Below are 20,000 nucleotides of genomic sequence, written 5' to 3'. Positions count from 1 at the left end.
CATGCACACTCACAAACACACAACCACACAAACACATGCACACACACACACATAAACAAACACTCACACACACACACACAAACACACACGCACACATGTGCACACAAACACACTCACACACATGCACACACACACACACACACACAAACACAAACTCACACCCACACACAAACACATGCGCACATACACACACACTCAAACACACACACAAACACACACTCACAAACACACAACCACACTAAAACACACGCATTCACACACACACACACACACAAACAAACACACTCACACACAAACACATGCACACACACACACACAAACACACACTCACACACAAACACACACAAACTCACACACACACACACTCACAAACACATGCACACACACAAACTCAAACACTAAAAAAACTAATAAATAAGAAAAAAATCTATATTAATTCAATTATTTATTTTAGGACGTTTGTGACATCTTCAACAAGTGGATGTCTCTCTTTGTGTTTTATATTTATCATATTCTGAAAACAATGCAAGAGTTGCCAGTTTTAAGTGTGGTGGGCGGTTGCTAAGGCGTTGCTATGCGGTTGCTAGGGTGTTGTGTCAGTATATAGATGTGGCACAATATGGTACAGAAACTACAGCAGTAGTTTCTGTTTGACTAAACACTAAAGTTTTCTGCGTCACTGAGACTATAAACTCTGCTGTTGCTCTCAGGTGGCAGACAATATTGATTCAACAGTAAATTTACATTTATGCATTTAAAGACGACATTCATCAAGTGTCTGAATATTGAGAGTTATTAATGTAGCCCAGAGTCTCCGGACGGGTTTTATTAGATTAGGCACTTCTGATCCATTATATTTATTTCCTACTGGAATTACAAAACCACAGATGCAGAGACTTTATAGATGTGTGAGTGTTGCTTTGCAATAGGATTAAAAACACACACAGAACCACAGTACATTTGCTAAAAGACACAAAATATACAACACAACACTGCACAGTTACTGCAATGCAACCAGACTTTCCATTTCCAGTGCAATAAATTAAATGCACTTCTAAACATCTGTTTATTGACTATTTACTGCAAAGTGCATTTGAAAGGATACTATGACAAAGATATCGCTAAACTGATTATTTCATGGATATAGATCAACCAATAAATACTCACCAAATCGGCCACATTAAACATGCAATGCTCAATGGAGGACGCTGGCAAATGCAAGTATTCCAATATATGTCTCTGTTAGTATTTCTATTGTATTCCATCTCAATTTCAAAAAAAATATGCCATCTTTGCTCATAGCCAATGGGCGCAAATATGGTCATGTGACCAATCACTCTAAAGCCACAGGAAAATTACATCATGACAACACTGACTGGACGCCAAAACATTTGCTCAAACATGATCTGACATGCAGGAAATGTATGTAAACAATCAGGAAGAGGGTGAAAGAAATGCCTGTCAAAATAAAAGACTCTTACAAAAATACTAGACGAATCACATGGAGATTCAGATGAATAGTCTTTTAAACATTTAAAAAATGACATATTAATGTTTGATGGTAGTGATTTTATTAGGATTAGACACCTGGATCATTTCCAAACATTTCTGATTGATAATGATCAAAGTTCTGATCCATTTAGAAGATAATAAATTATAATTATAAATTCCAAATTATATATCCAGAAATTTTGTTTGGTACATGTGAGCATTGAGAAGATCAGTGCCTCTTCTTTTGTGCCAAATTATTTATTTTTAAACTCAATTAAACTTTAAATTTAAGTATTACATTTACTGTATTTCTGTTAACATTGCAGGTTTCTATATTAGACAGAAAAGGATATGAAAATGTTTAAATGCATATTTGGTATTTAAATTTTTTCTTGTTCTCTTTTGTCTTAATCTAGACATTCATTTCCTAATTATCTCATATTTCACTTTGTGTAAACCTTTGATGACATTTCAAGAGCTTTTTATTTTTCTGGTATTTAAAATCACACAAAGGTCACTGACCTGCTTCCCTGCTGACCGTTCAACTTTTAAAGAACTAAAAAGATGAAAACAGAGAAAAACTTGATTTTCTCTCTCTCCAGCAGTGCGTTTTTCGTTTTTGTCGCAGCAGGTGGTCCTCATTGGTGCTGGACTTTGACAAATTTCACTCTCTGGACAAATTGACAGTCACGGGAGGATAAAAAGAACAGCGTGACCTCTGAGCGCGCTCGCTAATGTGTTCGGTCTGATACGAGACTCCAGCAGAGACGAACCCCACATCCTGAAGAAGATTTCTCCCAGCTGACAAAAATATGCTCTAAGAAAGTCTTGCTAATGTTCCCATTAAGTTCTGAAAATGTTTTTTCGGAATGTTCTCAGAATGTTCAAAGCATGTTTTAAAAATGGTTAAGCAAACGTAAAGAGAACATTCTATTTCACAAACATTACAGAAGTGTTACTTTTAAATGTTACATTCTGAAACAAATAGTAACATTCAAAAAATGTTATACGAACATCCAGCTAAAACTTAAATAATGTTATTAAAGACCAGATAACTGAACAATCTATTAATGTTACTGGAAGAAAGTTTGTTCATAACTTATAACTATATAACTTATAACTTATAACTCATAACTAATACTAAATCAGCCGTACACAAGTAATGTATGCATTGATTTGTCAAAATGTGTTTATCTGTGTCGACTGCATTAATGCGCCTCTGACTCTGAACAAAATTAATTACAGCATCCACTCAACCAATCAGAGGTGTTTCTTCATCTGTAACTTCACTCGTATTCTTTAACATCTTTCCTTTTTATCAATCTTTGTTGATTACACTGCATTGTTTTTCTCTTCCCTTATTGTTTTATGCACTGTTTTGTTTGTATATTTATATATTCAAATGCTTCAGCAATACAAATGTAAATATTTGTCATGGATCATTATGCACATATTATGCATTAAATTCTAACTTTATATTGTCTGACTAAATTTAAACACCATACTGTACATAAACGTCGGAGCATGTGAACAGCTGCACATTATTTTGTTTTGTGTTTGCGAGATGCAGAAGAATTATGCAGACTTATTCTCAGCTCATTCAGCAAATATAACGGCTGTGATTTCACCTGAACGCCAGAACTTCTCACACACTCATGCAGGAAATTTTCTATTTCTGCCAAAATTGAAGGTTTTCTCATGATGTATTCCCCCTCTTGTTGTCCTAAACCTGTAATTTCAGAATGAGTTTTTGTACTGTTAACTTTTTATACAATGATCAGGGACTGTGACACTCCAAACAGGAATATACTGTAGTGCACAAATATATGAACAATGATTTGTTGAAGTTGTAAATGAAATAATGATTATTGAAGTACTGTCAGGTTTATGTTCCTTTCTGTTGACTTTTATTTTGATACTCTGTTCTGCTTCCATTTTATTAAAGATTGTTTCCACAATTAAATAAAAAATAAAAAATGTAATTGTGACTTTTTATCTCACAATTCTGACTTTTTTTTTCACAATTGCACATTATAAAGTCTAAATTGTGAGTTATAAAGTCAGAATTGTGTGATATATATTAAGAATTGCGAGATATAAAGTCAGACTTGATAAAGTCAGAATTGTGTGATATAAAGTCAGACTTGATAAAGTCAGAATTGTGTGATATAAAGTCAGACTTGATAAAGTCAGAATTGCGAGATATAAAGTCAGACTTGATAAAGTCAGAATTGTGTGATATAAAGTCAGACTTGATAAAGTCAGAATTGCGAGATATAAAGTCAGACTTGATAAAGTCAGAATTGTGTGATATAAAGTCAGACTTGATAAAGTCAGAATTGTGTGATATAAAGTCAGACTTGATAAAGTCAGAATTGCGAGATATAAAGTCAGACTTGATAAAGTCAGAATTGTGTGATATAAAGTCAGACTTGATAAAGTCAGAATTGTGTGATATAAAGTCAGACTTGATAAAGTCAGAATTGCGTGATATAAAGTCAGATTTGCGTGATATAAAGTCAGACTTGATAAAGTCAGAATGGATAAAGTCAGAATTGTGAGATATAAAGTCAGAATTGATAAAGTCAGAAATGTGAGATATAAAGTCAGACTTGATAAAGTCAGAATTGTGAGATATAAAGTCAAAATTGTGAGATATAAAGTCAGACTTGCGTGATATAAAGTCAGACTTGATAAAGTCAGAACTGCATGTTATAAAGTCAGAATTGTGAGTTAGAAAGTCAGACTTGCGTGATATAAAGTCAGAATTGTGAGTTAGAAAGTCAGAATTGATAAAGTCAGAATTGTGTGATATAAAGTCAGACTTGATAAAGTCAGAACTGCATGTTATAAAGTCAGAATTGTGAGTTATAAAGTCAGACTTGATAAAGTCAGAATTGCGTGATATAAAGTCAGAATTGTGAGTTATAAAGTCAGACTTGATCAAATCAGAATTACGTGATATAAAGTCAGAATTGTGAGTTATAAAGTCAGAATTGATAAAGTCAGAATTGTGTAATATAAAGTCAGAATTAATAAAGTCAGAACTGTATGTTATAAAGTCAGAATTATGAGTTATAAAGTCAGACTTGATAAAGTCAGAATTGTGTGATATAATATCCAGTTGTAAATTACAAACTTTATAACTCACAATTGTATGTTAATACCTTGCAATTCTGAGAAAAAAAGTCAGAATTGTGAGATAAAAAGTCGCAATTACCTTTTTTATTTTTTTATTTAGTGGTGGAAAAACAAGCTTCCATACCGTTTGTTCCTGTTTCTTCTCTCTGTTTAGTTTTGGTTTCCTTAGTCTGATTATGTCCTTATTTGTTTGCCATTGTGTTCATCTGTGTCTAGTTTATTCTCCTTTGTTCTACCCCTGTATTTACAGTCCTGTTTTTTTTTGTGTAAGTGTTTCTTTGAAATTATTTGACTGAATGCCTATGGTGTGATGATGTATTACTATTCATGATGATCCCGTGTGACATCACAGATCCCGCAATATCAAAACGAGCCATTTTTGGAGCTTGATTAAACAGTCACATTTTTTTTTTCCTTCCGTAGGTCTGAACATGATAATTGCCCAAGAGATTCATCAGGACTGCAAACAGATGATCGATCCTCTCCTTCCCTTCTCTCCCTGTCACGCTGACTTTCTCCCTGCAGGTTTGAACAGTGATCACTCTCCTGGGAAGAGCAGAACCTTGGGAATACAGCGGCGATACAGCCACACATCCAGCTCAGCCTATTCATAATACATGTGCCGTACGCACAGGAAGGAAGCAGAAAGAGAGACGCTACAGCACATTCACACCGCATCTTTTGCACACAATTAGGATGTTTAATTGTCTTCCCATTCAAATTGTATTGTCAAAATCAGATTTAATGTGATTTCTGCTGTTCACATTCAAAAGAGCAAATCAGATTTGTGAACGCAGCCAAAGAAAATGAGACGAGCTTCTTTAAATTCTTATGTCTTTTGTTCAAAAGTCAGACGTTGCCCTCAAAAAAAACTCATTAATGAACATGGAGTCAGACGAATCCAGGAACAGTCTGTCAGCCAATCAGCACCAGAGCTTTGTTGACATTATTAGTGATAGTTTGATTATGAGTTCAGGAGAAAGAGCGAGATCCGGCTGAGAGAGAAAGAGAAATGAAAAATAATCAGGCTCTTACCCCGGGTAGAGTCTTTTGTTCATGGAGAGCGCTCTGGGCCTTCAGCGCTGACTCTCTGGCACAGTACGTTAGAAAGGCACATCCTGAAACACACAGACAGCAGATTCATCACTTCATTACTGAGTGATCAGACTGGGTTTGCACAGGCAAACACCACTGACATTTTCATCAGAAAATCTACAAATCTAGTTTCTTTTTATAGCACATAGATTTCAAGTTCACTTCTTCGTCATTCAAACCAGACATGGGAGATGTTATACAGATCAAGATTTAACACTACCAACATAACGTTACTAATTTTTATTAGTTTTACCCTGATATAAAAATGACAGAATTGTGAGAAAAAAGGCAAAATTACTAGAAAAAAGTCAGAAATGCGAGAAAAAAGTCAGAAATGTGAGGAAAAAAGGCAGAACTGCTAGAAAAAAGGGCAGAATTCCAAGAGAAAAGTCAGAAATGTGAGGGAAAAAGGCAGATTTGCAAGAAAAAGGCAGAATTATGAGAAAAAAGTCAGAAATGCGAAAAAAAAAAGTCAGAAATGCGAGGGAAAAAAGGCAGAATTGTGAGTAAAAAAAGGCAGGACTGCTAGAAAAAGTTCAGAATTGCAAGAAAAAAGTCAGAATTGTGAGAAAAAATAAAGAATTGCAAGAGAAAAGAAAAAGTCAATTGCAAGAGAAAAGTCAGAATTGCGAGGGAAAAAGGCAGATTTGCGAGAAAAAGGGCACAATTATGAAAAAAAAGTCAGAATTGCAAGAGAAAAGAAAAAGTCAATTGCAAGAGAAAAGTCAGAATTACGACAAAAAAGGCAGAATTGCAAGAAAAAAGTCACAATTATCTTTTAAACTGTTTTATTCCGGAAACAAGCTTCCATATCTGACCGTTGTGCAAATGACGGCAATAGTCAAAATCACATTAATTGTTAATGTCAATGTATATGTAACAATAAAAGTGCTGTATAAGAAAAAAGTCTACAAATACAATATTAAAAATATGCAAAAAAAGAATAAAGAATTAAAAATCATACAGAGAGACATGTCTGACAGTTATGCAAACGACAGCGATATTCAAAATCACATTAATTGGACAAATAGCAGAAAAAAACCCACATATGCATTTCCAGACACCTCCACCACCAAACGGCACTGCAAATTAATTTGAACATGCTTAAACATCAAAAGCAAATGTGTTTTTTGCCCCATGTCTGGCAGCGGTGACCCTCTGAGAGGCATTTCTGCAGCGGCGAGCAGAATCTGCAGACGTGCCCTCCTCAGGGAGCAAGAATACACACACGACACCCATCGGCCAAACTCGCAGGACTGCACACCGCATGTCAAGTGGAGATGCTTTAAAACTCAACAGGCTCTCCTTTACAGTTCAAGTATATTGGTCTCATAAACATCTCTTGAATAACAACTTTTATTCATTCGAACCCAAACGCAGCGCTCGAGCTACAGGACTGCTTGTTTTGCAATGCATGCATGATTATATGGTTCAGCTTTATTTCATCTGCTGTCTGTGACCCATCAGAACACACACCAGACATGCAGCAATTAATATTTTGTCAGAACCTCGAGTAAATTACATGCTATCTTGTTTAGTTGTGTATTCAGAATCATAGGAGAATCACAATCTCTGTTTGAAACAGAAAAATCATGTCTTGTTGAGATTTCTAACTGCAGCTGACCTGAGCATCACACACACACACTGACAGTAAAACTCCAACACAAACTAAATGCAAACAGACTGACAATGATGAAGTGCTGATACAGGAGACCAGCGGCTGCAGAACGAGTTAAATAACATTATGTAAGTCATCAAAACGCAAACCACAGCCCGTCGTCCTGCCCTGAACAGATCCGTCAGTATGTCTGACACACACATGAATCACACTTAAATATGCCATTATGTCATTTTACAACAATAAGAGTCTTTATTGTAAAGAAAAATTGCACCAAAATTGCTTTGAGATTTATGGAATTACATTCAGACTTCTTGAAGTGTAACATAACCATATAATACCTATTTTATATGCAAATTTCTAAGACCTCTAAATGATCGACACAATCAAAACTTTGCTGAAAAAACAGTTTAGCACACAATCTCCTACAGTCCTTCTGTCGTCTGATTGATTGTTTAGACTTTTATAGCAAATAAAAGGACTTTAATTGTACAAACATCCTCCTTTTTGCTGTGAATCTTTACCGATATTCTTTTTATAGTAAATGTAAGAATAACTTTGATATTGTTAGTAATATTGCAACTGAGGCAACTCAGGTTTATTTGATTATCCATACATCATTTTTTGGAAAAATCATGAGTATCAAATATGTAGGGATGCACCGATATAAAAATTTGGGCCGATACCGATAACCGATAATTCTTTATATTTGAAAGCCGATAACCGATATATTGGCCGATATATCTAAATGCAAATTTTTATGTAATTTTTGGGAGCCTGATTACAAAAACAAAAGTCTCACCATTAAAAGCCATGTCCCAAACACACAATTATAATTTTATGTAGCCTATGAAATGTGCTGCACATGTTGTATTTTATTTAACTGTATTTTCCTTTTTGAAGTGATTTCAATCATATTTCAAGCAATTCAAAACCATCATGGCAAACAGTGCGCATCTGAAGTGTCTCAGCTGAAAGAAATAATCCATTATTTATCAGCTTTAATATATTGGCCAAATATTCTTATCGGGTCGATTACGATAGCATTAAAAATTAACATACATCGGCCGATACGATAACCGATAATTCTTTATATTTGAAAGCCGATAACTGAAATAACCCATTATTTATCAGCGTTAATATATCGGCCAATTTTTCTTATCAGGCCGATAACGATAACATTAAAAATTAACATATATCGGCCGATACGATAACCGATAATTCTTTATATTTGAAAGCCGATAACTGAAATAATCCATTATTTTTCAGCTTTAATATATCGGCCAATTTTTCTTATCAGGCCGATAACGATAACATTAAAAATTTACATATATCGGCCGATACGATAACCGATAATTCTTTATATTTGAAAGCCGATAGCCGAAATAATCCATTATTTTTCAGCTTTAATATATCGGCCAAATTTTCTTATTGGGCCAATAATGATAACATTAAAAATGAACATATATCGGCCGATCCGATATGGTGGCCAATATATCGTGCATCCCTACAAATATGATCATCAGGCTTTTGAGGAAGGTTTATTAGTTCATCTCTCAATCATCATTGTATTGCATTGCATTATATGTTTTAAAACTATAGAGCTTTGATTGTAAAACTAAGCATTTAAATATCATATTGATATTTATATGATTTTATGTCAGTATCCGCAATACTGGTATAAAGATCTCATTGATTTCCATTACAAGCATCAGAATTTCATCACTTTTTGTCCATATAAATATCAGCATCTGCACCAAATTGCATATTTTCATTTAGTTTGGGCCTCTGAATAAAATTAAGCTGTTTTTCCTCCATAAAAGTCTGATGTATCAAATATGATACTCAACAAAAAGCACATATGCAAACTTCAATGCAGTAAACGGTTCTATTGTTCCACGAGTGAAGTCTTTTGAGGTCACTGTATTCTGACTCTGCTGTTGTACAGAAGTGGATGTTGAATCACAGCATCTCATCTAGCTGGCGTCAGACCTGAAGATTTGCCCCCCGCAGGCCAAAACCGCTCAGAGCCAAAACTGGCACACGGACCGATGCTGAGAGAGGTGTGAAGGGCACGGATGCCAACGGCCGGTCAAACCGAATCGACAAATCCCACAGGCTCCGATCAGAACGAGCCATTTATAGACCAAAAAACACATTTCTGATGCATTTTAATTCATTAAATGTGTTTTCTTGTTTCATTGTAGTCTTCACAATATTCCTCATTAAAATAATTCATACGCAGAATAAAGTTGCGGGGCCTGGTTGAGTTAGTTAGTAGCGTGTTGAAACTGGTGGTTATGGTAAGGGGCGGGACATTTCCCAAACACCAATTACAACACACTGCTCCAGCCAACCAATCAGAGCACAATGTGCTTTAAAGAAGGCGGAGCTTCATAGAGACAGGAACTAAACAGAGTGTTACTGACAGACTGGGAAGAGAGGAGCTGCAACAATGGAGAATACGAGGAAAATAATCAACATTCAAGCAGGAAAACTTGTTCTAGTAGAGCACAAAAACAAAAGGGCATAATAGGTCCTCTTTAACTAGCCTCTGCTGATGTTCTCAGAGCTTGCGTTATTGTAACCGCTGCCTCCTCCGGTCTATTAATGTAAACTAACAGCTTTAATGATACACGTCTGATCCACTGGGAAATATCAGCACAAAACCTGCACAACAGTGATTACAGCGAGAGAGAGAGCTGCTGGAGATGGAGAGTTTATGAAGGACTAAATAAGAACCTAATGGAAATATTTTGACCTTTGCACTTGTAGATTATATAATGTCTATATAATGTTGATGCTCAGAATTGCACTGAATAAAAAAAACAAAGAAAATATGAACGTGCAACGCAGAACGACGCACAATGCATCTGTGTGCAAGTAAATACAGATTATTAAATGAATGCATACGAAATTAAATAATGCTTCAACACAACATTCTTTAATAATTTAGTCAGTCGTGCCCATGGCAACCATATTTTTATTTATTCATTTATAAGTTTCACATTTGAGTTTTCATTTAGTACACAGGAAAAAAAATCTATGCAAGGACACTTACACCGAAAACTACTGAAAGATTATCGTTTAACTATCCAGAGTAAAACACATGTAAAACACAAAACGCAAACAAGAAATATGAGAGAGATATAAACGATCAGCAGCACTGCAAAACAGGTGATCGAGAAGAAATGTTCCCATGCAAAAGCCCAAAATCAAGTGTGAATATATATCAGAACTGCTGTAATCGTTCATGCTTCGTGAAAATGTCTGAAACGGTTTTGCATGTGGGTTTGTGTTTCCACTGATGCTCCTCCGATCCACAAACACATACGCTTCACTCCGCACTTTAAAATAAATCTTTTTACCATAACAATCTGTTCTTGGGAGATTAATAAAGCTCTTGATATTTCATTAACAGTTCTTATATTATATCAGGCTGGGTTAAAAACAAGTTGGGTTGAAAATGGACAAACCCAGTCTATTGGGTTGTTCTGACCCAGCGGTTGGGTTAAATGTTTGACGTGCTGTGTAGTTTTATTTAACTCAATTATTGTTTAAAAATTACTAAATTGCTCGCTTAAAAGGAACCCAATTAACATGTAATCATACGTTTAATAAATTAACATTTATTAATATGTTTAATGAATAATAATTAAACAATAAACATTTATTAAATTGCTTATTAATGAATGTTCACCTTTTGACTATTATGTGTCTGATTTTTAATTTCCAACCAATTTTGATGTTATTTCAATGGTTCAACATTTAAACAAAGGTTAGAGAAACACTGAAGGAACGTTCCAGTTGATCATTTTACTATCGTTATGGCAACATTACTTGTTGAACGTTTGATAACAAGTAGTAAGTAACGTTTAAAAAACGTTAGATGAACATCCAACGAAAACGTTTAATGAACAATTTATAAATAACATTTTTTAAGTTATGGAAAGGTCATTTCTCAGTTTCAACGTTTTTTGGTTTTTTTAAATGATTTAAAAACGTTTTCTCTTGTTTATGCGAAGGTTAGAGGAACATTGAAGGAACGTTCCAGTTGATCATTTTACAAACGTTATGGGAATGTTACTTGTTGAACGTTCGATAACTAGTAGTAAGTAACATTTAAAAAACCTTAGATGAACGTCCAATGAAAATGTTTCATGAACAATGTATAAATAACATTTTGATAAAGTTCCCATTAAATTTTGGAATAATTATTTTTCAGAACATTTTTTAAATGTTTTAAAAACGTTCCAGGTGATAATTTTACAAACATTATGGGAACGTTACTTGTTGAACTTTCGATAACTAGTAGTAAGTAACGTTTAAAAACCTTAGATGAACGTCCAACGAAAACATTTCATGAACAATGTATGAATAACATTTTGATAAACTTCCCATTAAGTTATTGATTCATTATTTTTCAGAATGTTTTTTAAGTGTTTTAAAAGCGTTTTCTCTTGTTTATGCGAAGATCAGAGGAAGGATCGTTCCAGTTCATCATTTTACTATCGTTATGGGAATGTTACTTGTTGAATGTTCGATAACTAGTAGTAAGTAACGTTTAAAAAACCTTAGACGAACGACCAACGAAAACGTTTCATGAACAATTTATAAATAACATTTTGATAAAGTTCCCATTAAGCTATTGATTCATTATTTTTCAGAACGGTTTTTAAATGTTTTAAAAGCGTTTTCTCTTGTTTATGCGAAGATTAGAGGAAGGATCGTTCCAGTTGATCATTTTACTATCGTTATGGGAACGTTACTTGTTGAATGTTCGATAACTAGTAGTAAGTAACGTTTAAAAAAACCTTAGATGAACGACCAACGAAAATGTTTCATGAACAATTTATGAATAACATTTTGATAAAGTTCCCATTAAGTTATGAAAAAATTATTTCTCAGTTTCAACAGTTCAACTTTTTTTTTTGTTAAATGTTTTAAAAATGTTTTCTCTTGTTTATGTGAAGGTTAGAGGAACATTAAAGGAACGTTCCAGGTGATCATTTTACAAACATTATGGGAACGTTTCTTGTTGAACGTTAGATAACAAGTAGTAAGTAAGGTTTAAAAAACGTTAGATGAACGTCCAACGAAAACATTTCATGAACAATTTATAAATAAGATTTTGATAAAGTTCCCATTAAGTTAGTGATTTATTATTATTTTTCAGAACGTTTTTTAAATGTTTTAAAAACGTTTTCTCTTGATTATGTGAAGGTTAGAGGAACATTGAAGGAATGTTCCAGTTGATCATTTTACAAACGTTATGGGAATGTTACTTGTTGAATGTTCGATAACTAGTAGTAAGTAACGTTTAAAAAAAACCTTAGATTAACGTCCAACGAAAACGTTTCATGAACAATTTATGAATAACATTTTGATAACATTCCCATTAAATTATGAAAACATTATTTCTCAGTTTCAATTGTTCAACATTTTTCTTTTAAATGTTTTAAAAACGTTTCCTCTTGTTCATGCGAAGATTAAAGGAACAATGAAGGAATGTTCCAGTTGATCATTTTACAAACATTATGGGAACGTTACTTGTTGATCGTTTGATAACAAGCAGTAACGTCCAACTGAAACGTTTCATTAATGATGTATTAAGAACGTTATTAATGACCAGATCAATGAATATAATATGAGAATATAATTGAACGTTCTATTAACGTTACTGGAGAACGTTTGTTCACAACTTTAAAAGAACCTTGTCAGAACATTCTGAGAACGTTCCCTTAAAAATGTTGTTCACATGGATGTTGAGACACACACACACACACACACACACACACACAGGTTCGAGGAACCCAAAGAAAGCAAAGTCCGACCTTTATGCATCCCGGTGAACCGGTCCTTGAGCACCGTGAGCTCGTAGATCTTGCCGAACTCCTCGAACAGCGGCTTGAGGTCTTTCTCCTCCAGGTTGCGCGGGATCTGCCCGATGAAGAGCTTGATGGCGTCGTGATCTTTCATGGGAATCGCGCTGTTGAGTCCGTTCATTCTGCCGGAGCTGTTCGCGGTGCTGAAGCCATTCTCCGCCGTGACCGAGGCCATCTTTCTCCCTCCCGCGCGCTGTGTCTCCCGCTCTCTACCATCCACTCTTCCTCTCTCTCTTTCTTCCTCTTCCTCTCCCTCTATCACAGCTCTCGGTGTAATGTGTCTCCCCTCAGTCTCGCGCGCGTTTTCTCCTCAGGACTCTTTCACTTTCTCCATCTGTCTCTCTCTCCCCGTGTGTCAGCTGCCACTCTGACTCGTGACGTCAGCTCGAGCCTTTTGAATAGACCCGCGGTTCATTTGCATAATAAGTCCGGGCCAGCCAATCACAGGGCGGCGTGAGTGAAGGCGCTCGTGCGGGGCGGAGCGAGAGGTCCAACATTTGTACGGCGTTTAGATCTCAAACACGGAGCGAATTTTAATAAAAGCAACATGTAGTGAACCCTTTAACCTTTAAAATGTATAAAATACCTCTAAAATAGCTGCAATTTAATCATTCGTACTGTAATACCCACTATCTACAATAAAATTTAAAAAATACCTAAACAAATAGTTTTGAAAATAACTCAGCTGCACGTTTTAGCTAAAATTATTGGTTTTATTTTACATTTTACACATTGTATTCATTGCTCATTTACAGAATAGTATAGTTTGATAAAAATTAATTCATTTCTCTAAAAAATGCTGGGTTAAAAACAACCCTTTTGGGTTGAAAGTGGACAAACCCAGTGATTGGGTTGTTTTGACCCAGCAGTTGGGTTAAGTGTTTGCCAAACATGCTGGGTAGTTTTATTTAACTCAACTGTTGTTTAAAAAATACTGTATTATTTGTTTAAAATGAACCCAAAATATTTTGGAAATGAACATTTATTAATACGTTTAATGAATAATAATGAAACAATAAACATTGATTAGATTTCTTATTAATAAATGTTCATCTTTTGATTATTATTGTTTCCTCTAGTAATTATAGTAGTTATTTTGACCCAGTGGTTGGGTTAAATGTTTGATCAACCTGCTGGGTAGTTTTATTTAACTCAATTATTGATTTCTTGCTTAAAATGAACCCAAAAAATGTTGGGAATTAACATTTATTAATATGTTTAATAATGAAACAATAAACATTTATTAAATTGCTTATTAATAAATGTTCACCTTTTGATTATTATTGTTTCCTCTAGTAATTATGTGTCTGATTTTTAATTTCCAACATATTTTAGGCTAATTTTAAGCCAGACATACTGTAATTTTTAAACAATAGTTGAGTTAAAAATACCCAGCACATTTGGTCAAACATTTAACCCAACTACTGGGTCAAAACAACCCTTTCGCTGGGTTTATCCATTTTCAACCCAACTTGGGTTGTTTTTAACTCAGCATTTCTTTTTTAGAGTGCGCAATTTAATAATTCGTACTGAAATACCCACTATCTACAATAACTAAACAATTTTGTATTGCTATTTTCTCTCTAACACAGCTGCAGCTAAAATTATTGGTTTTATTTTACATTTTACACATTGTATTCATTGCTCATTTACAGAATAGTATAGATTGATAAAAAATAATTCATCACTCTAAAAAATGCTGGGTTAAAAACAACCCAAGTTGGGTTGAAAGTGGACAAACCCAGTGATTGGGTTATTTTGACCCAGTAAAAGTAAACAGTTGGGTTAAATGTTTGATCAACCTCCTGGGTAGTTTTATTTAACTAAACTATTGTTTAAAAATTACTGTATTTCTTGCTTAAAATGAACCCAAAATATGTTGGGAATTAACATTTATTAATATGTTTAATAATGAAACAATAAACATTTATAAAATTGCTTATTAATAAATGTTCACCTTTTGATTATTATTGTTTCCTCTAGTAATTATGTGTCTGATTTTTAATTTCCAACATATTTTGGGTTCATTTTAGGCCAGACATATAGTCATTTTTAAACAATAGTTGAGTTAAATAAAACAACCCAGCAGGTTGAGCAAACATTTAACCCAATTACTGGGTCAAAACAACACAATCACTGGGTTTGTCCATTTTCAACCCAACTTGGGTTGTTTTTAACCCAGCATTTTTTTTTTTTTTTTTTTTTTTTTTTTTTTTTTTTTGAGTGCACAATTTAATCATTCATACTGAAATACCCACTTTCTAAAATAAAATTAAAATTACCTAATCAAATTTTTCAAGTCATATAGTAATTTTTAAACAATAGTTGAGTTAAATAAAACTACCCAGCAGGTTGGGCAAACATTTAACACAACTGTTGGGTTAAAACAACCCATTTACTGGGTTAAAATAACCCAATCACTGGGTTTGTCCACTTTCAACCCAACTTGGGTTGTTTTTAACCCAGCATTTTTTAGAGTGATGCTTGTTTGAGTTTGGCTACATGCATTTTGAATTACAGTATAATATTTTGATACTATCATGGTATTTGTCAGTGTTCATGACCTACAGTAGTCATTCAGAGTACCGTGTTTTTATAATATGAGACCATCAAAACTCACGGTAAACACATTTGTTTAAATTGAATTTAGAGTTAATTTGCTGATTTTCACCCTCTTCTCATGAACTAGACTCACTGTTCTTCTGCATCTCAAATATCTGTACATGCAAGCATACATAAAAATACTTTCTGTAATTAAATAATTGAATGTAATTGATTTTTACTGCTTGACTTTTAAAGAGGAATACATCATTCAGACATTAGACGGTCGCTGTCCGTGGTGCTGAACACACAACATGAGCACTTACTGCCTGAATCTTCTCATATTCTGACACTTGTCTGCTTGCTGTTCAACAGATGCATTTTCCTTCTTGATTCTATTGCTTCTTAATGATTATTGCATGCAATTTTCCTTTTCTTTCAGCACTAGATCACCTCGGGGAGTGAAAATCTCCTGTTTCTTTTGCGTGTCATTTTTAAGCGTATCCTGCCATGTTTTATGAGCTGTGCTGGAGTGCAAATGAAACGGGTCTCCTTGTCAACAGCTTTCATTTGCATAAAGGCATAGCTAATTTGGCCCCCGTGTCGTTTATCGGGCTTGTGATTTTTTGTCGTTCCTCAGCTGGGAGCGGCAGCACAGCTGTGATCATCTCGTCTCAAACGCAGGTACTGAATGCTGGATGTCATTACGCTGGCAGGCGAGGACGGGAGATTTTCAGGGTTTCTTCAGTCACGCCGATGTAAAGACAGACACCTGTACGACAGGAGAGAGAGAGAGACATTGAGATACGACAGCTGGAGTCAAAACCCTGCTGAGAGACAGACAGAAAGGAGGGAGAGAGAGAGATCTTTGCACTAAACATTGATTTGTTGATGATGTTCACACTGCACTCAGGGCTGATTTGACTGTCCAAACTTTAATTTCGCAAGTGATGATGTCAATATCTGATTTATCTACATCAGTTGCCATACAATGAGCATGACGTCAAGAGAGTAAGTGTCACTAGAAAGGAAAGAAAAAATACTTAAAATGACATTTGGCTGTTCAGACTGGACAATATTTCCAGAAATCAGTTGTTAAACCACATTTGAGACTTGATTAGCATTAATGTGTTCTGCTTTTAAAATACAGTCAGCAGGAAGATGCTGGGTTAAAAACAACCCAAGTTGGGTTGAAAATCCCACAAACTCACTGTGACTGGGTTGTTTTAACCCAGCGGTTGGGTTAAATGTTTGATCAACCTGCTGGGTTGTTTTATTTAACTCAACTATTGATTAAAAATGACTAAATGTCTGGTTTAAAATGAACCCAAAATATGTTGGAAATGAAAAATCAGACACATAATTACTAGAGGAAACAATAATAATCAAAAGATGAACATTTATTAATAAGCAATTTAATAAATAATTTATTAAGCATATTAAAAAATGTTCCTTTCCAACATATTTTGGGTTCATTTTAGGCGAGCAATATAGTAATTTTTAAGCAATAGTTGAGTTAAATAAAACTAACCAGCAGGTTGAGCAAACATTTAACCATTTTAACCCAACTTGGGTTGTTTTCATCCAACAATGTGGATCCACATTAAAATGATCATTTTTAGGGATTTGGCTTAATATTAGATGAAGTAAAATTTCAATGCAGAGTCTGATCTTAATAAAATTAGTTTGAAAGTTTTTGCATGACACAGTATGTAGACACTCATGTTAACTAGTATTGTTTTAAAAACAGCTAATTATAAATATAGTTTATTTTATTTATTTCTAAAGCACATTTAAACAGCAACAGGTGTTCAGACCAAAGTACTGTACAAAACAAACATAATCAAGAAAACAAGTGAAAGATTTACACCCTCAAACAAAGAAAAAAATAGTAAAAATGATAGAATGAATTGCATGAATTACAGTTTGAAGGTCCTTCATGGAAAGCATCCGATCTTAATTGAAAGAAACTGCACTGATCTGCTTATCAAAAGACAATGTGGGACCAAACGCTCGTGCACATTAGATGAGAGGGAACCGAGCTGCTTGACAATGTCAGAAGACACAACTGATGGACCAAAAACCACTATTTCAGTTTTAGCAATATTTAAATGCAAAAAATTAAATGTCCAGAAGACATGATTAGACACAGAAAAGTTGTTGTTTTTAACAGGCAAATAAAGCTGAGTGTCGTCGGCATAGAGATGATATAAGTTATGTTTCTGGATCATATGGAAGCATATATTGAATAAGGAAAAGACCCAGAATAGAGCCCTGTGGAACACCATAGGAGATCTGAGCACGGGATGAGAAACAATTCCCTAAATTCATGGAAAACATCTGTCTTTAAAGGGTTTAATTACTCACCCTCATGCTGTTCCACTCCCGTAAGAACTTTGTTCATCTTCAGAACACAAATTAAGATATTTTTGATGAAATCCGATGGTTCAGTGAGGCCTGAGCAATGACATTTCCTCTCTCAAGATCCATTAATGTACTAAAAACATATTTAAATCAGTTCATGTGAGTACAGTGGTTCAATATTAATATTATAAAGCCACGAGAATATTTTTGGTGCGGCAAAAAAACAAAATAACGACTTATATAGTGATGGCCGATTTCAAAACACTGCTTCATGAAGATTATGAATCTTTTGTGTCGAATCAGCGGTTCGGAGCACCAAAGTCATGTGATTTCAGCAGCTTGACAGTTTGACACGCGATCCGAATCATGATTCGACACAAAAGATTCATAAAGCTTCCTGAAGCAGTGTTTTGAAATCGGCCATCACTATATAAGTCGTTATTTTGTGTTTTTGGCGCACCAAAAATATTCTCATCTCTTTATAATATTAATATTGAACCACTGTACTCACATGAACTGATTTAAATATGTTTTTAGTACATTAATGGATCTTGAGAGAGGAAATGTCATTGCTCAGGCCTCACTGAGCCATCGGATTTCATCAAAAATATCTTAATTTGTGTTCTGAAGATGAACGAAGGTCTTACGGGTGTGGAACGTGTAGTAGATTTTCCAAGACGCACCTGACTTAAGTTACCTTCCTGGGGCGTCTCCTAATCGACACTCAATAATATTTTGGGTCAACGTCTCGACCCGAAATGTTAGTTCATTATTTATTAGTTCAAAAATTCCATCACAAACGGCATGAGGGTGAGTAATAAATGACATTATTTTCATTTATGGGTGAACTGACCCTTTAAAGTAGAATATATCTATAAAGGGTTTTCCAATTTGGGCTGATAAAAAAAAAAGCTGACAATTAATTAAATTATAAAAAATGATCAAATTAAAACAATCAAAATAACACACACTTAAATTTCATTAAATATTTGATTTGTTTAGCTGCATGTCATGTGACCATTAACCAACATCAGGGATCCGTGAACATGCAAACGTCGTTAAATTATTGAAATATTAACTCAAAATGTATTTATTTTTTACATTCAAAAGGCATTTGGCTGACAAAATGTTTTTGCATTTTTAGAATAAAGACATAAATGACGTTATATGTATTTTATTTTTAATCAAATGAGGATGTGCATAGATGTGCCTTTTATTTCTCTGTAGTTGTCTATATTGATCCACACACACACACACACACACACACACACACACACACACACACACACACACACACACACACATATCCAGGCAGGGCTCATTTGAGCGTCTGCTGCTGAAGCGCGGCCGTCTGTGACATCAGACTGATGCAGGACTTCATCTGTTTAAAGCAGCAGCTGGTCTGTTTAGACTCCGTCCGACCCTTAATGCCTCCAGCAGGACGCAGAATAAAGAGACGCACAGAATAAACCCAAGAAAGACAAACACACGAGAGGTCAGCCACACTGCCATGAGTCATCCAGCAACGCCGGCTAATGAATCCCACAATCCTCTCCGGCTGCCGCCCCCCGGTCCTCCGAAAGTCCAGCCGCGCTCGTGTCTCCGGCAGAGAGGAGGAAATACATCCCATAATGAGGACGAACAGAAAAATAATGTGTTTGCTGAGGAGGGCTCATGTCTGCACATTTAATCACAGTCACTTCTGTTTGTTTTCTCCACAAAACTTAATATGAAAGTAAAGTTTTGACTGTGAATTCCTGTGAAACTGCCTTTCCTCGAGCTCTACAACACACACACTTTAAAGGATTAGTTCACTTTCAAATTAAATTTTCCTGATAATTTACTCACCCCCGTGTCATCCAAGA

General features: G+C 34.8%; 1 protein-coding gene across 6 annotated transcripts in view; it reads right to left on the bottom strand.

Annotated features, from left to right (window-relative positions):
* celf6 (CUGBP Elav-like family member 6) overlaps positions 1-13,622 on the bottom strand; it is a 132,094-nt gene extending 118,472 nt beyond the window's left edge. For all 6 annotated transcript variants that reach the window (XM_048168960.1, XM_048168962.1, XM_048168965.1 and 3 more), the window contains exons 1-2: positions 13,180-13,622; positions 5,668-5,750 (exon numbers count right to left, since the gene is read on the bottom strand). In XM_048168960.1, the coding sequence (XP_048024917.1) occupies positions 5,668-5,750; positions 13,180-13,405 (309 nt within the window). In that variant the 5' untranslated portion in view covers positions 13,406-13,622. The remainder of the gene's footprint in view (positions 1-5,667; positions 5,751-13,179) is intronic.
* Between the last annotated feature and the right edge of the window lie 6,378 nt (positions 13,623-20,000).

This window comes from Megalobrama amblycephala, linkage group LG19 (assembly GCF_018812025.1).
Source record: "Megalobrama amblycephala isolate DHTTF-2021 linkage group LG19, ASM1881202v1, whole genome shotgun sequence".
NCBI classification, from domain to species: Eukaryota; Metazoa; Chordata; class Actinopteri; order Cypriniformes; family Xenocyprididae; genus Megalobrama; species Megalobrama amblycephala.
This window is presented reverse-complemented; position numbering and strand designations above follow the sequence as displayed.